The 15938-nt window shown below is 47.9% G+C and overlaps 1 protein-coding gene across 2 annotated transcripts in view; it reads left to right on the top strand.

The window, feature by feature from the left end:
* TRIP4 (thyroid hormone receptor interactor 4) overlaps positions 1-15938 on the top strand; it is a 62778-nt gene that overhangs the window by 38674 nt on the left and 8166 nt on the right. For both annotated transcript variants that reach the window (XR_009545258.1, XM_007532346.3), the window contains exon 12: positions 13800-13902. Coding sequence is in view for 1 of the 2 variants with exons in the window: in XM_007532346.3 (XP_007532408.1) it covers positions 13800-13902 (103 nt within the window). In the remaining variant the exon portion in view is untranslated. Of the gene's footprint in view, positions 1-13799; positions 13903-15938 lie in introns of those variants that run through there.

The raw sequence follows: 15938 nt of genomic DNA, 5'->3' as shown, positions 1-15938 counted from the left end.
TCTCTGTGTCTGAAATTAATGGGAATGCAAAAAGTCCACTGGGGGAAGTGGATGGGATCATCTGAAGATGAGGTCCTGGTGGGCACAAATGGGGAGAGAGATAATAGTACCTAGTCTGTGGAGTGCCACAAGCATTATGGGAGTTCGGGTTAACTGAAGGAATCTTTCTGGCTTCTCAAGGATCTAGTCCTCTTCCTGAGTTCAGCTTCCGTCTTTTGTGCGGAGACAGGCAGAAGGAAGAATCCTCTCATGTTCCCAACTGCGTTATGGGTGCTGTTAAGTTGCCTTATGAATGTCCCTGATGCAAGGCCCCCAGTGCCAGAAGCCTCTAGACCTTGTTAAAGATACCTCCTGTCCCTTGTGTGTGACTCCCCCCTGCTTTCTATTCTGTGCTCGGGGACAGCACATCACTGTTCAGAAGAGCAATTGGCCCTGGTTGGAGATGCTTGTCCTGGGCGGGAATTGTAGCACTTTTAAAAGTTGAACCGGGGGTCAGGTTGTAGCGTAGCAGGTTAAGTGCACGTGGCACAAAGCGCAAGGACCAGCATAAGGATCCCGGCTCGAGCCCCCGGCTCTCCACCTGCAGGAGGGTTGCTTCACAGGCAATGAAGCAGGTCTGCAGGTGTCTGTCTTTCCTCCTTTCTGTCTTCCCCTCTATCCATTTCTCTCTGTCCTGTCTGATATCAATGACAGCGATAATAATAACTACAACAATGATAAAACAACCAGGGCAACAAAAGGGGAAAAAATGGCCTCCAGGAGCAGTGGATTCGTGATGCAGGCACCGCAGCAATAGCCCTGGAGGCAAAAAAAAAAAAAAAAGTTGAACCGGGCCAGGTGGTGGTGCACCTGGTTGAGTGCATTTTTTTTTTTTTTTTGGCCTCCAGGGATATTTCTGGGGTGCCTGCACTACGAATCCCCTGCTCCTGGAGGCTATTTTCCCCATTTTGTTACCCTTGTTGTGCTTGTTGTAGTTGTTATAGCTGTTGTTGGATAGGACAGAGAGAAATAGAGAGAGGAGGGGAAGGCAGAGACGAGGAGAGAAAGAAAGACACCTGCAGACCTGCTTCACCGCTTGTGAAGTGACCTCCTGCAGGTGGGAAACAGGGGCCTCGAACCAGGATCCTTACACTTGCAAGTGCATATGTTAACAATGCTCAAGGACCTAGGTTCAAGCCCCCGGCTCCCCACCTGCAGGGGAGTCACTTCACAGGTGGTGAAGCAGGTCTGCAGGTGTCTATCTTTCTCTCCCCCTCTCTGTCTCCCCTCCTCTCTCCATTTCTCTGTCCTATCCAACAAGGGCAACAAAAGGGAAGATAAATAAATAAATGTTGGAACACTCGTACATGGCTGCCTTTTAGAAGATGTCTCAAGCCCCCTTGGTTATCCACCTGTCTCTGTTTGAACTCGCTGCCTGTGGGGGGAAATGCAGTTGTTTAATCTCTTTTACCAGTCTGTTGTCTTCTGTGCAAGAATGAGCTGAGAGTTGAGGGTTGACGGGCCTTCTGCCAGCATTTGCCAAGCTTTCCGGTAGTGTAGGTGCTCTTCAAACACAAAACCAGGGGAGGTCACTGTCACACGTATTTTATAAGATGTGTCTAGACTGGACAGATGAATGTTTAGTGTAAAGCATTTATTTACTGCTTAATGGAAGAGAGAATCAGAGTATCACCCTGACACATGTGGAACTGGGATGAACTCGACCTCATGCATGCAAGTCTGGTGCCCTAACTACTGCATAGCCTCTTGGGCCACCACTCCCTACAACTCTTTTCTTTCATTGTTGTTTTAGTTACTATTGTAGCACTGGGGCCTTGCCTCTGTGTGATTCCACTGCTCCTGTTCAGGGTTGTTTTCATTCTTTTTATTTCAACGAGAGACAGAGAGAGGCACCACAGCACTACCCCACCATTCATGGAGCTTCCTCTAGCATTCTGGTGCTCTCGTGCGGTGCTGGGGCTTCACACATGGTAAGCTGGCTCACACATGCGAGCTATCTTTCCATTCTCAGACTTTCTGATATATTGGTGGCTATGACATAGTGTTGCCGGCATTCTTGGAAACACAGCCCCCCTCCCAGATCTACTTAAGTACTGCAGACCCGGTACCCGGCAGTTTCGGAAGTGCTAGTCGGGGTATGTCTGCTTTTTCTTTCTCCTCGCTGCTCAGCTCACTGAGGGAAAAGCAGCCAGAAGACGGTCTGGCCCCCTCTTCTGTCTGCATCTCCACACGTTTCTCGTCACTCGGCTGAACTGCATCTTCTTGGAGACCCGCTGTGGCTCTGACCCCTTGCCCTTCCATTGAAAGAGTCTCCTGGGTGCCTGGACCACTTGCTCCCTCTCTATCCTCACCCTGACTTTCGCCTTGCCATGGGCAAGTAGTAACTTACTTGCTGACCTCACATTCTTGGCCTGCCTCTGATGAGTTAGACTACACTAAGCCGTCACTGTTTGGCATGCTGTGAGCATTTAGTTCTTTAGGAGAAAAACAAAACAAAACCAGGAAAGGTTTTTACTGGAGGCTGTTTAAAATCATGTGCTGGGTTAGGGAGATAGCTCAGCTTGTCAGAGCACAAAGCGCAGGTTCAGTTCTCGCTACGGTTCCACGAGAGCTGAGCGGCACCTTGGTCCCTCTCTTCTCCCAGCTCCGCGCCCTCGCTCATGATAAATACGTGTGTCGTCTAAAAAGTACTAAAAATAAGCACAAGTGCTCTGCATTCTAAGTGGCAAGTGAGTGCTTATAATGTTGAACCTGTGAGTTAAGGACTTGTCTTCCTTTTATCTTAGAGTAGTTTTGCTGACATAGAAAAACCCCAAGAGACCCTCAGCCAGCCGTCCAGAGTGATGGTGGGGGTCAGCTTAGACGAGGGAGGGAGGGTGGGAGGGTGGGAGGGAGGGCAGACAGGCCAGACTCCGGAGAACAAGGTAGATGAGTGCTAAAACCTGCGTGTCTTCTAGAAGGAGCCACGTGGAGAAGCAGCGTTTTATCTACAGGCAGCAGATGGCAGCTTTCAGAACCAGCAGGGAGGATGTTGTCTGCAACAATGCATCAAGGCTGTGGTTTATAACCTCAATAGTAAGGCAGTTACAACTTTTTTTTTTTTTTTTTTTAAAGGCATTTTGATTGCCAAATCCATAACCATTAGCAGCTGTGGTTTGAACAGTTCTCTCGACCTCACAAGTTCGCCAACAACAAAAAAAAAGTTTGGAGTCGGTGCGGCTTTTGTTTCCACCGTCTGTGTTTGTGTGTGTGCTATTTATACCCCTGCCTTCAAGAGAAAATCTCATCTGTCGGAAATCTCCAAGGTCACTGGTGATCCATCCCCCTTCTGTTCTGAAGCCAGTTCTGCCCCTTTAGTCTGTTTGATCTGAGGGCTTTTACAGCTGCCTCGACCCTGTCTGGGAGGAATTATGCCGCAGAGCAGTTCTCCTGCGGGGGTGCCTACATAATTGACACCAGCGGCAGAACCGCAGTGCGCCAGCGTGGAGGCAGCGGCGTGCCGGGCCTTCTCCTGTGGGGGTGCAGGTACTCTGCAGAGCTCAGAGCAGGCTCAAACGTCCCTCCAAGGGCGGGGATCCCCGGCTCCTCCACGTGAGGGATTGGAAAAGGAAGGACGCAATGGCCAGCTCCAAGCAGCTGTGGTGTCGAGAAGCTCAGAGGCTCCTGCTTCTCTCTCAAGATAGCTCCCTGGGAGGGCGCCTGCGGGCCAGAGCCTGGCACTAACACACTCGCCAGGGGAAGTTTCCCTGCTGTGGTACTGCTGTGTCTTTGTCTCTTCTCTGAGAAAGTAGGGCTGGAATAGTAAAGTCCCAGCAACCACAAAAAATAAAAATTCGTAAAAATATAAACAGAAAAAACCTGTGAGGCTACATGTCCTTCTGCCGAGAAGGCCAAACTGTGACCCTCGAGGACAGTGAGACTCAATGAAGAGGGGGCCTGCTTGTTCATCACACTGGTTGTTGGCACTCACGGCTCACTTGGGAGACAGGGAAGGGCTCTTCAGAGTTCTCATAAGATGAGAACATTCACAGGAATCTCAGGGTCAGAACTGATGGTTTTGCCAGCCCTTTGTAGCCGCTTGATGGCTTCAGGAAGATGCATTACATTTGGTTGTTTTTTTTTTTTCTCCTTGAGTGGTGGTGAGGCTGGGATTGAACCTGGGTCTTCCCAGGTGACTTTTCTCCTTGGAGAACATGCACATGTGCAGCAAACACCTTAACTTTCTCCCGAGAGGAGGGGAGCACCACACTAGACCATGAAATATGGGAGGGCTTCAGTGCTCAGTTTTCTCTCTGATGAATATTTAGTTCTTAAGATTCTTGTGAGAGTTTACTCACTAATAAGTAGCTGGCTGCCAACTCTACACCAGGCACAGTTACAGACACTGTGTGCAGCAGAAAGATGAATCAGGTATGGGCCTATCCTTAGGAGTCTGAAAGGCAGCTCAGTATTGGTGCCTGAGTCTCTGAAGGCCCAGGTTCAGTCCTCTGCACCACCATCAGTCAAAATTGAGCATACTCTGTTAAAAAAACAAAACAACGGGAGTCGGGCGGTGGCGTAGTGGGTTAAGCGCATGTGGCGCAAAGCACAAGGACCGACGTAAGGATCCCGGTTCGAGCCCCCGGCTCCCCACCTGCAGGGGAGTTGCTTCACAGGCGGTGAAGCAACAAGCCTGCAGGTGTCTATCTTTCTCTCTCCCTCTGTCTTCCCCTCCTCTCTCCATTTCTGTCTGTCCTATCCAACAACAATGACATCAATTACCACAATAATGTTAAATAACAAGGGCAACAAAAGGGAAAATAAATAAATAAATATTTAAAAAAAAAAAAAAAAAAAACTTACTAGTGAGAGTAGGAGACCACAGTAACAAAACTTCCTTCATTGTTGTGGGAACTGGGCTCGAACTTTGGTTGAACACATTGCAGACAGCCTACTACCCAAGTGAGCTATTTTGCTGGCTGGTAAGACTAAACCTCTTACAAGAAAACAGTCTGAGAATTAGAAGGGAAAGGTTGCTTCCAGCTGGAGACCTCCCAGAAGGCTTTATTAAGATAGGTGGTAGTTTGTGGTGGCTGGACGGTGGCTCACCCGATAGAGTGCACGCCACGATCTACCATGTGCAAGGATCTGGGTTCACACCCCACAGTCCCACCTGTGTGTGTGTATGTGTGTGGGGGGGTTCAGAAACAGTGGAGCAGTGCTGAAGCTGTCTCTCTCACTGTCTCTCACCTCTCCCAAAAGAAGAGAAATAAAGGTAAATTGTAGAAAAAGGAGGAGAAATGACCACTAGGAATGGTGGAGCCATTGTACAGACACGAGTCCCAGTGAGAACCCCGGTGGCCAAAAAACAAAGCTGGGGGCTGAGTCATAGTTCAGGGGTGGGCGTCTAGCCTGCTGGGTGCTGAGCCATAGTTCGGGGGTGGGCATCTAGCCTGCTGAGTGCTCGGCCCAGGTGCAGATCCTGGCACCAGGTGGGAGGTGCCGTGGCAGTGGAGGAAGCTCAGGTTTTGTTGTGTCTGTCTATCTCTGTGCGTCTAGCTGAGTGAAAAAGGAAGCCACAAGCGAAGAAATTGAGCATGTGGAAAATCCCAATTCTGCAACAAAAGATGGTCATTTTGTTTTAAATTTTATTTGTTTTTATGAGAGGGACACTAGAGCCCTGCTCAGCTCTGGCTTATGGTGGTGCTGGGGATTGAACCTGGCCTAGCAGAGCCTCAGGCGTGAAGTATTTTGCCAGAACCATTATGCTATCTCCCCAGCCCAAAAGATGGGCTTTGGTATTAGCCTTAAACAACAATAATGGACTCTTGTCGCCTTTGCATTTTTTTCATCAGCTACTATGTGCCCAACCTGTTGTGTTCTTTTTCTGATCCTGACAGCAACCCTATGCGAGATTGTCACCACTCCTCTCTCAGAGACTCAGGGAGGGAGTTAAGACAGCAGCGAACTAGCAGTCAATAAATGGCAGACTTGGGATGGCTGTTCAAGTCTTCCTGTACAGAGGATAGAAATATATACGGGTCTGCGCAGGGGTAACAGCAGACGGTCCGTTGAGAGAAAAGTATGGTGAAGAGGTGTAGCCTGGGAATGTGGATTGGGGTCGAACAGTAGCTCACGTCGAGCGAGAGGCTCGGAGAAGCGAGGCCTTGGCCTGCCATCTGGGCGGCTTTGCCTCCACTCTGTGGAGGCTGATCTGCTTTGATGCCAGGCACACACTTTGAACTGGGCAGTGGCCCGTGGGAATTCAGGTTTACCACTCTGTGCCAGCTGGCATGATCTTTATCCAGCCCTGCTCAAACAGAGTAGCTGTCTGCTCAAGGCATCTTGACCAGCCTGTTCCTCTGAAGTGAGAGGAGCTCTCCTCCTGGGGGTGGGGTCCACAACGCTTGTTAGCCAGAGAGCACCTTGAATTGCTCTGAAGGACAGTGTAACTGAGAAGCGCTCATCAGAGCACGCGGTTGCTTTGAGGAGACTTCTTGGGGTCTGTCCTGTTGGTGGCCTTCCTATCAGGCTCACTTCCTTCTCTTTTTGGGCCTTATCACCTCGATCTCTTCAGAGTGGTTTTCAGCTAACTAGATCTCAGAGCCTGATTGTGGCCAAAGTTTCCCAAAGTTTATCTCGTTTCCCAAAGTTTAGACCAAGAAAACCGGTAGTGCGTGTCTGTTCTCGGTCAATAAGTTCCTTCCTGCTGTTTGCTTTAGCATAACCCTTCTGGGGACAGGTGGAAGACTGAAGGCCGCTTGGGGATTGACCATGAGGAGTGACATGTCTTAGGAGTCCCACGTTAGTACAGACTTAGGCCCTATCAGTAGTGGGTGCCAAGGAGTACTAAACCCCCCACTTATGAAAATGGCAAAAGAAATGTTTTCTAGGTGACTGGTAAACAATTTCCCTCTGGAGAGGGGAAGAAAATGCTGTTGTGTAATTACCTGAAACTTAGCAGGCAAGAAAGCAGCTTATCCCCCCTCCCCTGTCTCTCAGATGGAAACCAAGGTGAGGAGGACTCCTGGTGGAGGCAGGTACCGAGCAGCCCCCTGGGGGAGCCTGGGGCTGAGGCCAAAGGGCGGGTGGTGAGTGTCTCTCTTCTCTGTGCCAGCATCCCCTAGCCTGTCTGTTTTGCTCAGCGCCCCATCCTGTGCTCTCCCCAAACCACCACCACCACACGCAGAGCTTCCGGTCTCCCCAGTATGAACCTCCTTGCTCTCACTGTTTAGTTTCCGCTCTCTGTTAGCAGTCCTCCAGCCCCTCCTCCTCAGGCCCCCTGCCCCCTCAGCATGTAACATGTAGAGATGTTCTCTTGGTGGCATTGAGGCTCCGCCAGGCTGGCTTTCTAATGTGTTTGCCCCTGGAAATAACCCCTCCTCCCACTGCCAGGGCCTCACTTTTCTCATTCCTTGTGACTGTGCTGCTCTTCACCTCTGTCTCCTGTTATCTCCCTGAAACTCAGCGATGGACCTGACGTTTGGCAGACCACGTTTACATATAGTCTGGCCTGATTTCCATCAAGACACTTGGTTCTAATGTTTATCTTTGCTATGAGTCATGAATGGGTCTGAGGAGCCTCTTGATTCTGTTTGATTTTATTTGTCTATCATTTTTTCCAATTCTCTGTACTACTTGACTTTTCCTTACTCTGTTATGCACATCAGAGGAGTTTTCTTTTGTAATTAAACATAGGGCCTTACTGGTCATTCGCCAAGACACGAGAATTCCAGAGTAGCTGGCGGTAGGACAGCATACAGAGCCATACCCGCTTGCCCCCAGGGCTGGACCAGGCTGTTGGAAATGCCGTGGTACCTTTTCTCTGTTTGTCTCTGCAAAAACACGTCATGACTTTTCCAAGAGCCCAGTAGTTCTAGCATGTGCGTTGTCTACGTGGCTAAGGGAGCCTTAGCGCCCGTTTTGTCAGATTTGTGGTTCTTTCATTCAGCAGATATGTACAGTTTGCCTACTCTGTGCCAGGCATGATCCTAGGTGTGGAGGAGTGGATGGGACAGACAGCCCCTGCCTTGGTGAGATCTTCATCCTAGTAAGGAGACAAAATACAGGGGAAAATATGTCAGAGATCAGTAAATTATATGTTGGGGAGTGGGCTTGGGTGATGGCATAATGGTTCTGCAAAAGACTCTCCTGCCTGAGGCTCTTGAGTCCCCAGGTTCATTCCCCAGCACCACCATCAGCCAGGGCTTTGGTCTTTTCTCTTTTATCTCTCATTAACATAAAATAAATAAAATATTTTTGATTATGTATTGGGGGAAAATAGATCAGTCATTTATACATTGGGGATAAATAGATCCGTCAGTTATATATTGAGGGAAAATAAATGGATTGGGTTGTTGGAAAAGACACGGACACATTTTTGCATAGAAAAATACATCAATGACTTTCCCAACAATCCAGTAGCATCAGATGATAAGTGTTGTAGGGACAAAAATGAAGGCCGGGGGGTCGAGAGTACCACACTTGAGCTGGCAAAATAGCTCATTTGCAGAGTGTGCCGCTTTGCTACGTGCACGACCTGGCCTCAAACCTGACTTCCACCAGAGTGAAGGAAGTTTGGTGCCATGGTCTCCCTATGTCTGCCTTTCTGTCTCTATCTAAAAATGAATTAAGAGGGAGTCGGGCAGTAGTGCAGCAGGTTAAGCACACATGGCGCAAAGCGCAAGGACCAGCATAAGGATCCCAGTTTGAGCCCCCAGATCCCTACCTGCAGGGGGGAGGGGGGTCGCTTCACAGGCGGTGTCACAGGTCTGCAGGTGTCTCTTTCTCTCCCCCTCTCTGTCTTCTCCTCCTCCATTTCTCTCTGTCCCACCCAACAACAACGACACCGATAACAACAACAATAAAACAACAAGGGTAACAAGAGAATAAATTGAAAAAAATGAATAAAGACTCAGTGTTTGTGAGGAGGTTAAACTGAATGATCACGAAAGACTAATATGTAAAATCTTTAAAAAAATAAAGATAAAAATAAAAGACGTTCAATCCTGAGGACAGAGAGGTAAGGGATTCTTTCCAGCAAGAGGGTCCCGGCAAGTGTGAAGGCCCTGAGACCAGGAATAAGGACGCCAGTGAGGCTGGAGTGAAGCAGCGTGGGGGAGAGGCATAGGAGGAAGTGGGTGGGGGAGGGCGCAGACTGTGGAGGGGCTTGCAGGCTTCAGAGAGGACTCGGGACTCGGGCTTTTATTGTAGCTGAGGTGAAAAGCCCCCAGAGAGCCTTAAGCGGAGGAGTGACCTGATCCTGTGCATATAGACAGGAGCGAGGTGAAGGGCCGAAGCAGACACCAATTAGGAGGTCATTGTGGTAACCTCCAGGGAGGCGTTAAGATGGCTGCGACCAGGAGACAGCCACGGGGTCTCAAGAAGTGGTGAGATATCAGATGTCTTTTGAAGGGAGAGTTGACAGAATTTCCCAGTGGGTTAGTTATGGGCTTCTGACCCGGAAAACTGGGAAGATGGAATAGTTACTTAGTTGTGTCAAAAGGGGTATGAATAAGAGAGAAGCAGCTTTGAAAAGGAGTATCTAGGACCTTGATTTAAAAGCAAAAAAGACATTTTGTCACCGCTGGAGCTTCGAACCTCAAGGTAGACTTTTTCAAAGAGGAAGGGCCGGGGGTGGAGGGAGATAGCATAGCACTCAGACTTGCTCGGTGCTATAGCACTGCCATGGGGTGTCCCAGGGCCTTGAACTTGGGTCACACACATGGCAAAGCGGGCATCCTTCCAGGTCAGCTATCTCAGTGGCCTCCTCAACTTCTGTTATGGCAGTGACATAAAATGGACCGTTTTACTCATTGAGGAAATGATTTCTTGGTTTAGTAAACAAGAGGGGGAGGGCAGAACATCTCCGGCATGTGCAGTGGCAGGGATGGAACTTACGGCTTCACATTCTCAAGCCTGGTGCTCTAGCCAACCTCTAGTGTGAACCTCCCAGGCTGCCATTTTACCCCTTTTAAGAATATAGTTCAGTGGCCAATTGTTGTACAGCCTTACCACTATCCACCTTCTGAAACGTTCACAAGCATCACAAACAGGAATTCTCTACCCAGTAAATACTAGCTCCCTTCCTTCCCTTCAGCCTGTGGCCGTAGAGATGTCTCTGAGCACCCATATGAGTTGACTCACGGCAGTACCTGCCTGTTTGCATGTGGTTCCTGCCACTGAGTGTCCTTTTTCAGGATTCCTCTGTGTTGTAGCTCGAGTCAGAAACCTACTGTATTGTCTTATCTGTACCCCACTTTGTTGATCAGTTCCTGTATTGATGGACATTGGATTGCAGAGCCCATGGCCGTGTGAACAGCTGCTAAAAACACGGCATATGAGTGTCTGTGAGACCCTCCCACCCGGTTTTGCAGTTGGGGACCTTCTGGTAGTAATTACATGTGGTAATTCTGTGCTTAACTTTTTGTTTGTGTCAGAGTCCACAGGCAGAGCCACTACTCCAGCCTGACTGTGTTGTGCTTAACTTTCTGAAGAAGCCCCCCAAAGTGTTTTTTGTGACGACTGTATCGCTTTTATATTCACACCAGCAGAACACAAAGCTTCCAGTTTCTTTACATTCTCCCCAAACCTTGCCGTTTCCCCTGGTCTTTGGTTTTGTCCCATAACAGCCATTCTCGTGTGTTTGAAGGTGGCATCTTATGGTTCATATGTTCCTTACTGCCCCCTGCGGGTGTATATGCGCACACACACAGAAGGTCAGATACCCGGTTTTCCTCTCAGGTGGCCAGCAGAATGATTTCAAATACAATAGCAAAATGATTGCCACGGGACTTTTTATCTCGTTGCTACAAATACAAGTTCCTATTTATTAATTTTTGAAAATGAAGCAGATCTTCAGGATCATAGGTAGAGAGAAGCCTGAGGTCTGGCCCCTAAAGCATCACAACATTTAAAAATGAGGGGAGCTGGGAGTCAGGCAGTAGCTCAGTGGGTTAAGCGCAGGTGGTGCAAAGTGCAAGGACCGGCATAAGGATCCTGGTTCGAGCCCCCTGCTCCCCACCTGCAGGGGAGTCGCTTCATAGGCGGTGAAGCAGGTCTGCAGGTGTCTGTCTTTCTCTCCCTCTCTCTGTCTTCCCCTCCTCTCTCCATTTCTCTCTGTCCTATCCAACAATGACAACAACAATAACAACAACAATAAAACAACAAGGGCAACAAAAGGGAATAAAATAAATAGTAAAAAAAAAATGAGGGGAGGTGAGGAAGAGTTAGTAAAGTGACAGAACAAGAGAACAATATTCTAGCAGTCAGGCGAGGAATATGTTCAGGAGCAGGGAGGCCCGGACAGAGGTCAGCAGGTAGAAGTATGGGACTTGCATGCTGGAGGCTCTTGGTTTAATCCCTGGTGCCACATGTGCCAGAATGTTGCCATTGTCACTCTGTCTTTTGTCTTATGTGACTTCAGTAATAAGGTAAATCTTTTTTTTTATTTTCCCTTTTGTTGCCCTTGTTTTTTTTGTTGTTGTAGTTATTGTTGTTATTGATGTCATCATTGTTAGATAGGACAGAGAGAAATGGAGAGAGGAGGAGAAGACAGAGGGGGAGAGAAAGACAGACACCTGCAGACCTGCTTCACCACCTGTGAAGCCACCCCCCTGCAGGTGAGAAGATTAATCTTTTTTAAAAGACTTTAAAAAGCTGAGAGAAAATTTCTACCAAGGTCCACAAACGGGTCATTAAGGGAACAGAGAATCGACCATCTGATTTAGCAACACACAAGTGAACAATGACCTTTGCAAGGAGAGCTTTGGTGGAGTGGAAGCCTGTTTATAGTAAATTCAATAAATAATAAAAGGAGAAGAAGCTGAGGCTGAGAGTACAAATAATCTTTTAATGAAATTTGCTCTAAAAAAAAAGGAGGGGGAGCCAGCGAAGTGGGCAGAATGTGGGGTCTGGAGGGGAGTTTTTGCTTTATGGCGAACATTACAGAATGTGTTTGTTAATGGGATTATCCAGCAGAGAGAGAGGACATTTATTGATGCGGAAAAAAGCGGAGAGAAGAAAGAGGCTGAAATGGCTTGTGGTTTTGGAAAGGCAGAGCTGTGAAGTCCTGGCAGTCTGGCCTCTGCCCCCACCCTGGCTAACACAGAGGAGAGAGAGCAGGAAATTGAAGAGATGGTAATTGTGACTGCTGCTGCGTGGGCCTCTGTGGAATTAGCTTTAAGATCTTGATGACAGCCTCTGGTTTTATCCATGCCAGGGTGCCACAACTGGGCCCTGCTTCCCTTTGAGTCCGAACGATCAGGGGATAAAGCTTGAAGAGGGGTCACCCTCTTATCTTTCATTTTTATTTGTGAGCACGGGCATCTTGACCCTGCCTGTGGAATATAATTGTGCCTTCTATTAAGCCATGTCTTTTCAGAGTGCATGCCATGGCTGTTGAGAATGCTGCTAGAAATCCCTGCTGTTTTCACTCTGGCTTTATTTACCACCTAGGAGAGAGTGGTCAGAGAAGACATTTAACTGTGGGCAATAAGTAGGCCGCTAATCTTGGACACCTGAGGTCCTGAGTTTGATCCCCAGTACGGCATATGTCAGTGTTGCTCCACCCCCCTTGAGTTAATAAATAAAAATAGTTTTTCCTTTATTGGGGTTTTATTAACGGTTTACAGTCAACAGTAAAATAGAGTAGTTGTGGCATGTATGTAATATTTCTCAGTTGTTCGCATAACACACTAACCCCCCACCTAGGTCCTCCGCCGTCAGGTTCCAGGACCTGAACTCTTCTCCCAGCACCTCCCAGAGTCTTTGACTTTGGTGCAATACACCAAACAATTTTCTTCAAAGAAGCTTAACTGTTTATGCTTGCACTAGGTGTAGAGAAATTTGTATTTTCTTGGTTTAACGAAACTCTCCATTGCCACTTTGGAGCCTTAGATCTTTGAAGGGCCTGTCTTAGCAGGTAGGTAAGAACAGAAATAACTTCATGTTTTTGATGGTACTGGCTGGGAAAATAGATCTCCTGGCAACAAAATCTGATATGAGTCATACTGTAGACCCTGTGAAAGACAAACCATCCCAAGATAGGAAATAATGAAACCCCAAATCAATCGGGCATTGCAAGAGAACACTTTCTGCCAACCCAGAGCTGTTGCTTGGATTGTGAATGTGTGGCCAATGCCCTCTAGGTTCTGTGCTTTTCCTTTGCAGGGGAAATAAAAGCCTTAAGCATTCACTCAGCTTTTCTTTGTGGTAAGATCCAAGGGAGGCTTCTAAATAATTTTCCGAATTGCTTGACCAATTACCTCTTCACCCTAGTAAAGCTGGAAGGCGTCCAGCAAAACAGCTTTTACATGTTCATACCTTTCAGAATGAATCATCTTCCGCCCCTTGGGTGAGAGAAGGGCTCTGTTGACTGTTTCTGGCAGAATTTCTGCAGACGTTCGATTTCCCTTCAGTCTCCCCCACTGGAGCCCAGTCTGAGGGGTACCGAAGTCCCTCCTTCACAGTCTCTTCTCTGAGGGGGAACAGTCAGTCCTGGTTCTTCTGGGAAAGTGTCAGGTAGCTTTTCCTTAAAGATGCTGTTCTCATTGTAAGAAGTAAAATAAAAAAAAGAAAGAAAGAAAAAGAAAAAAGTAGCAGGCAGGAGACTGCCTAAGACTTCTGTGCAAAGGCCTGGGAGAGGTGGAGGGTTTGTTCTTACCCCTCGAGCATAATCCTCTTCTCAGTCCCTGACTGAGAAAGAGTGAGGCCTGTCATTTGAATGCTGAGGTGAAATCTGGGGCACCCCTTGATCTTGAAATTCAACATTTGCTCCAACTTGTCTGAACTGGTTTTTTTTTATTATTACTATTCCACAGTATCCAGACATGAGTCCAGAATCTGATTCTCCATTTGTCTTCATCTGCACCAACCCTCAGGAAATGGCTGTGAAGTTTCCTATTAAAGGAAATCCCAAAATCTGTAAGTCTCAAGCTTTGGGTGGTCTTGTTCTCTCTTCTTCCTCTTCTTCTTCAATGTTTTTTTTTTTTTTTTAACTTTTTAAAAAAAATCTTTATTTAGGGGGTCGGGCGGTGGCGAAGTGGGTTAAGCGCAGGTGGCGCAAAGCGCAGGGACAGGCGTTAAGGATCCCGGTTCGAGCCCCCGGCTCCCCACCTGCAGGGGAGTCGCTTCCCAGGCGGTGAAGCAGGTCTGCAGGTGTCTGTCTTTCTCTCCCCATCTCTGTCTTCCCCTCCTCTCTCCATTTCTCTCTGTCCTATCCAACAACGAATTGTGTCAACAAGGGCAATAATAATAACCACAACGAAGCTACAAGGGCAACAAAAGGGGGGAAAAAATGGCCTCCAGGAGCGGTGGATTCATGGTGCAGGCACCGAGCCCAGCAATAACCCTGGAGGAGGGGAGAAAAGAACAAACTTTATTTATTGGATAGAGACAGCCAGAAATAGAGAGGGAAGGTAGGTGATAGAGAAGGAGAGAGATGGAGAGACACCTGTAGCTCTGCTTCACCACTCGCAAAGCTTTCCCCTTGCAGGTGGGGACCGGGGGCTCAAACCCGGGTCCGTGAGCATGACAGCATGTGCGCTTAACCAGGTGCGCCACTGTCCGGCCACATTGTTTCTTTTTCTTTGTCGTCTTCCATCTCGCTCACTCATTTAACTTTGTCCCAAGTCTTCCCTTTCTTCCCCTGCCCGATGGCATTTCAAGTATTAGAGCATGAATATATTTGCCATTGACTCTAATGCTTGGCTAGCTATGATATGGCCTTTTCCAGGTGTGCCTCAATCCATAATTTCTTTGTCCTAGTGAACCATTCCAAACTTCCCTGCTGGATCCCAGTACCTTCAACCAGCAGCTAAAAGAGGAAGCTTTGTTTGCTCCTCAGTAGAGGAGGTAGGAAGCCAGTGCCCAGGACATTGGTATCCCTTACTTCATTGTCGACCAGCATTCAGCCCAGTCTATGACTTCGTGTTGAAGTGTCCACCTGTTCTCAGCCCCCGCCATATTGCCTTGACCCCTGCTTCCTAGTGTTCACCCTCACCCTGTTTCTCTCCATTCTCTCTTGGAAACCTTGTCATCTTCCTTTTGTGCTCTAACTCATGCTTTGATGTGTTTTATGGATTTTGGGAATTCTGCTTGTCCACCTCTTAGGAAGTACTTGATCTCACAACTTCCCTCCCGCTGGTCTCAGGCCACTTGTGTGTCAGAGCCATCTGTAGACTTATGCTGGGCCGTCCCACTCGCTCCTGTTGCTCAGGCCTGCTTGAGGCCTCTGCCTCATTGCTTTCCTCTTGTGCACATTCCTTCATCTGCACTCAGCTGTTCCTCACCTGTACAGAGGGGACAAGGACCAAGTAGCCATTCTCTGTCTCTTTACTGGAGAAGTAACACCTCACATGTAACATAAATAAGAGTCACCTGGAGGGTCTGGGCAGTGGCGCACCCCGTTGAGTGCACACCATACCATGTGCAAGAATCCAGGTTCAAGCCCCCGGTCCCCACCTGTAAGGGGGGGGAACCTTCACAAGCAGTGCTGCGTGTGTGTTTGTGTCTCTCTCCCTCTCTCGCTCCCCTCTCCTCAATTTCTATCTGTCCTATCAATTAAAAGAAAAAAAGTGGGGGGGGAGTGTCTGCTGAGAGTAGCAGATTACAGGCTTTGAGACCCATCGATAACTCTGGGGGCAAAACAAAAACAAAATAAAAATCATCTGGATATCTTAAAATGCAGGTTCTAGGGCCCACTCCCCAGCCATACTCAGAGTACCAGTTAGTTGACCAAGCTCTGAGTGATACTGTTTTTCATTATGAAATGAAATACTTGGGATAGGGATTTACACGAATGTATCTCCCAACAGGAAATTGAGACAACAGCCACTCTAAGTATTAAGTATTTTTTTTAAAGATTTTTATTTATTTATTGCCTTTTGCTGCCCTTGTTCTTTTATTGTTGTAGTTGTTGTTACTGATGTTGTCATTGTTGGATAGGACAGAGAGAAAAT

The sequence above is a fragment of the Erinaceus europaeus genome, chromosome 16 (assembly GCF_950295315.1).
Source record: "Erinaceus europaeus chromosome 16, mEriEur2.1, whole genome shotgun sequence".
Lineage (NCBI taxonomy): Eukaryota > Metazoa > Chordata > Mammalia > Eulipotyphla > Erinaceidae > Erinaceus > Erinaceus europaeus.
The sequence above is the reverse complement of the archived record's forward strand: the minus strand, read 5'-3'. Positions and strand labels throughout refer to the sequence as shown.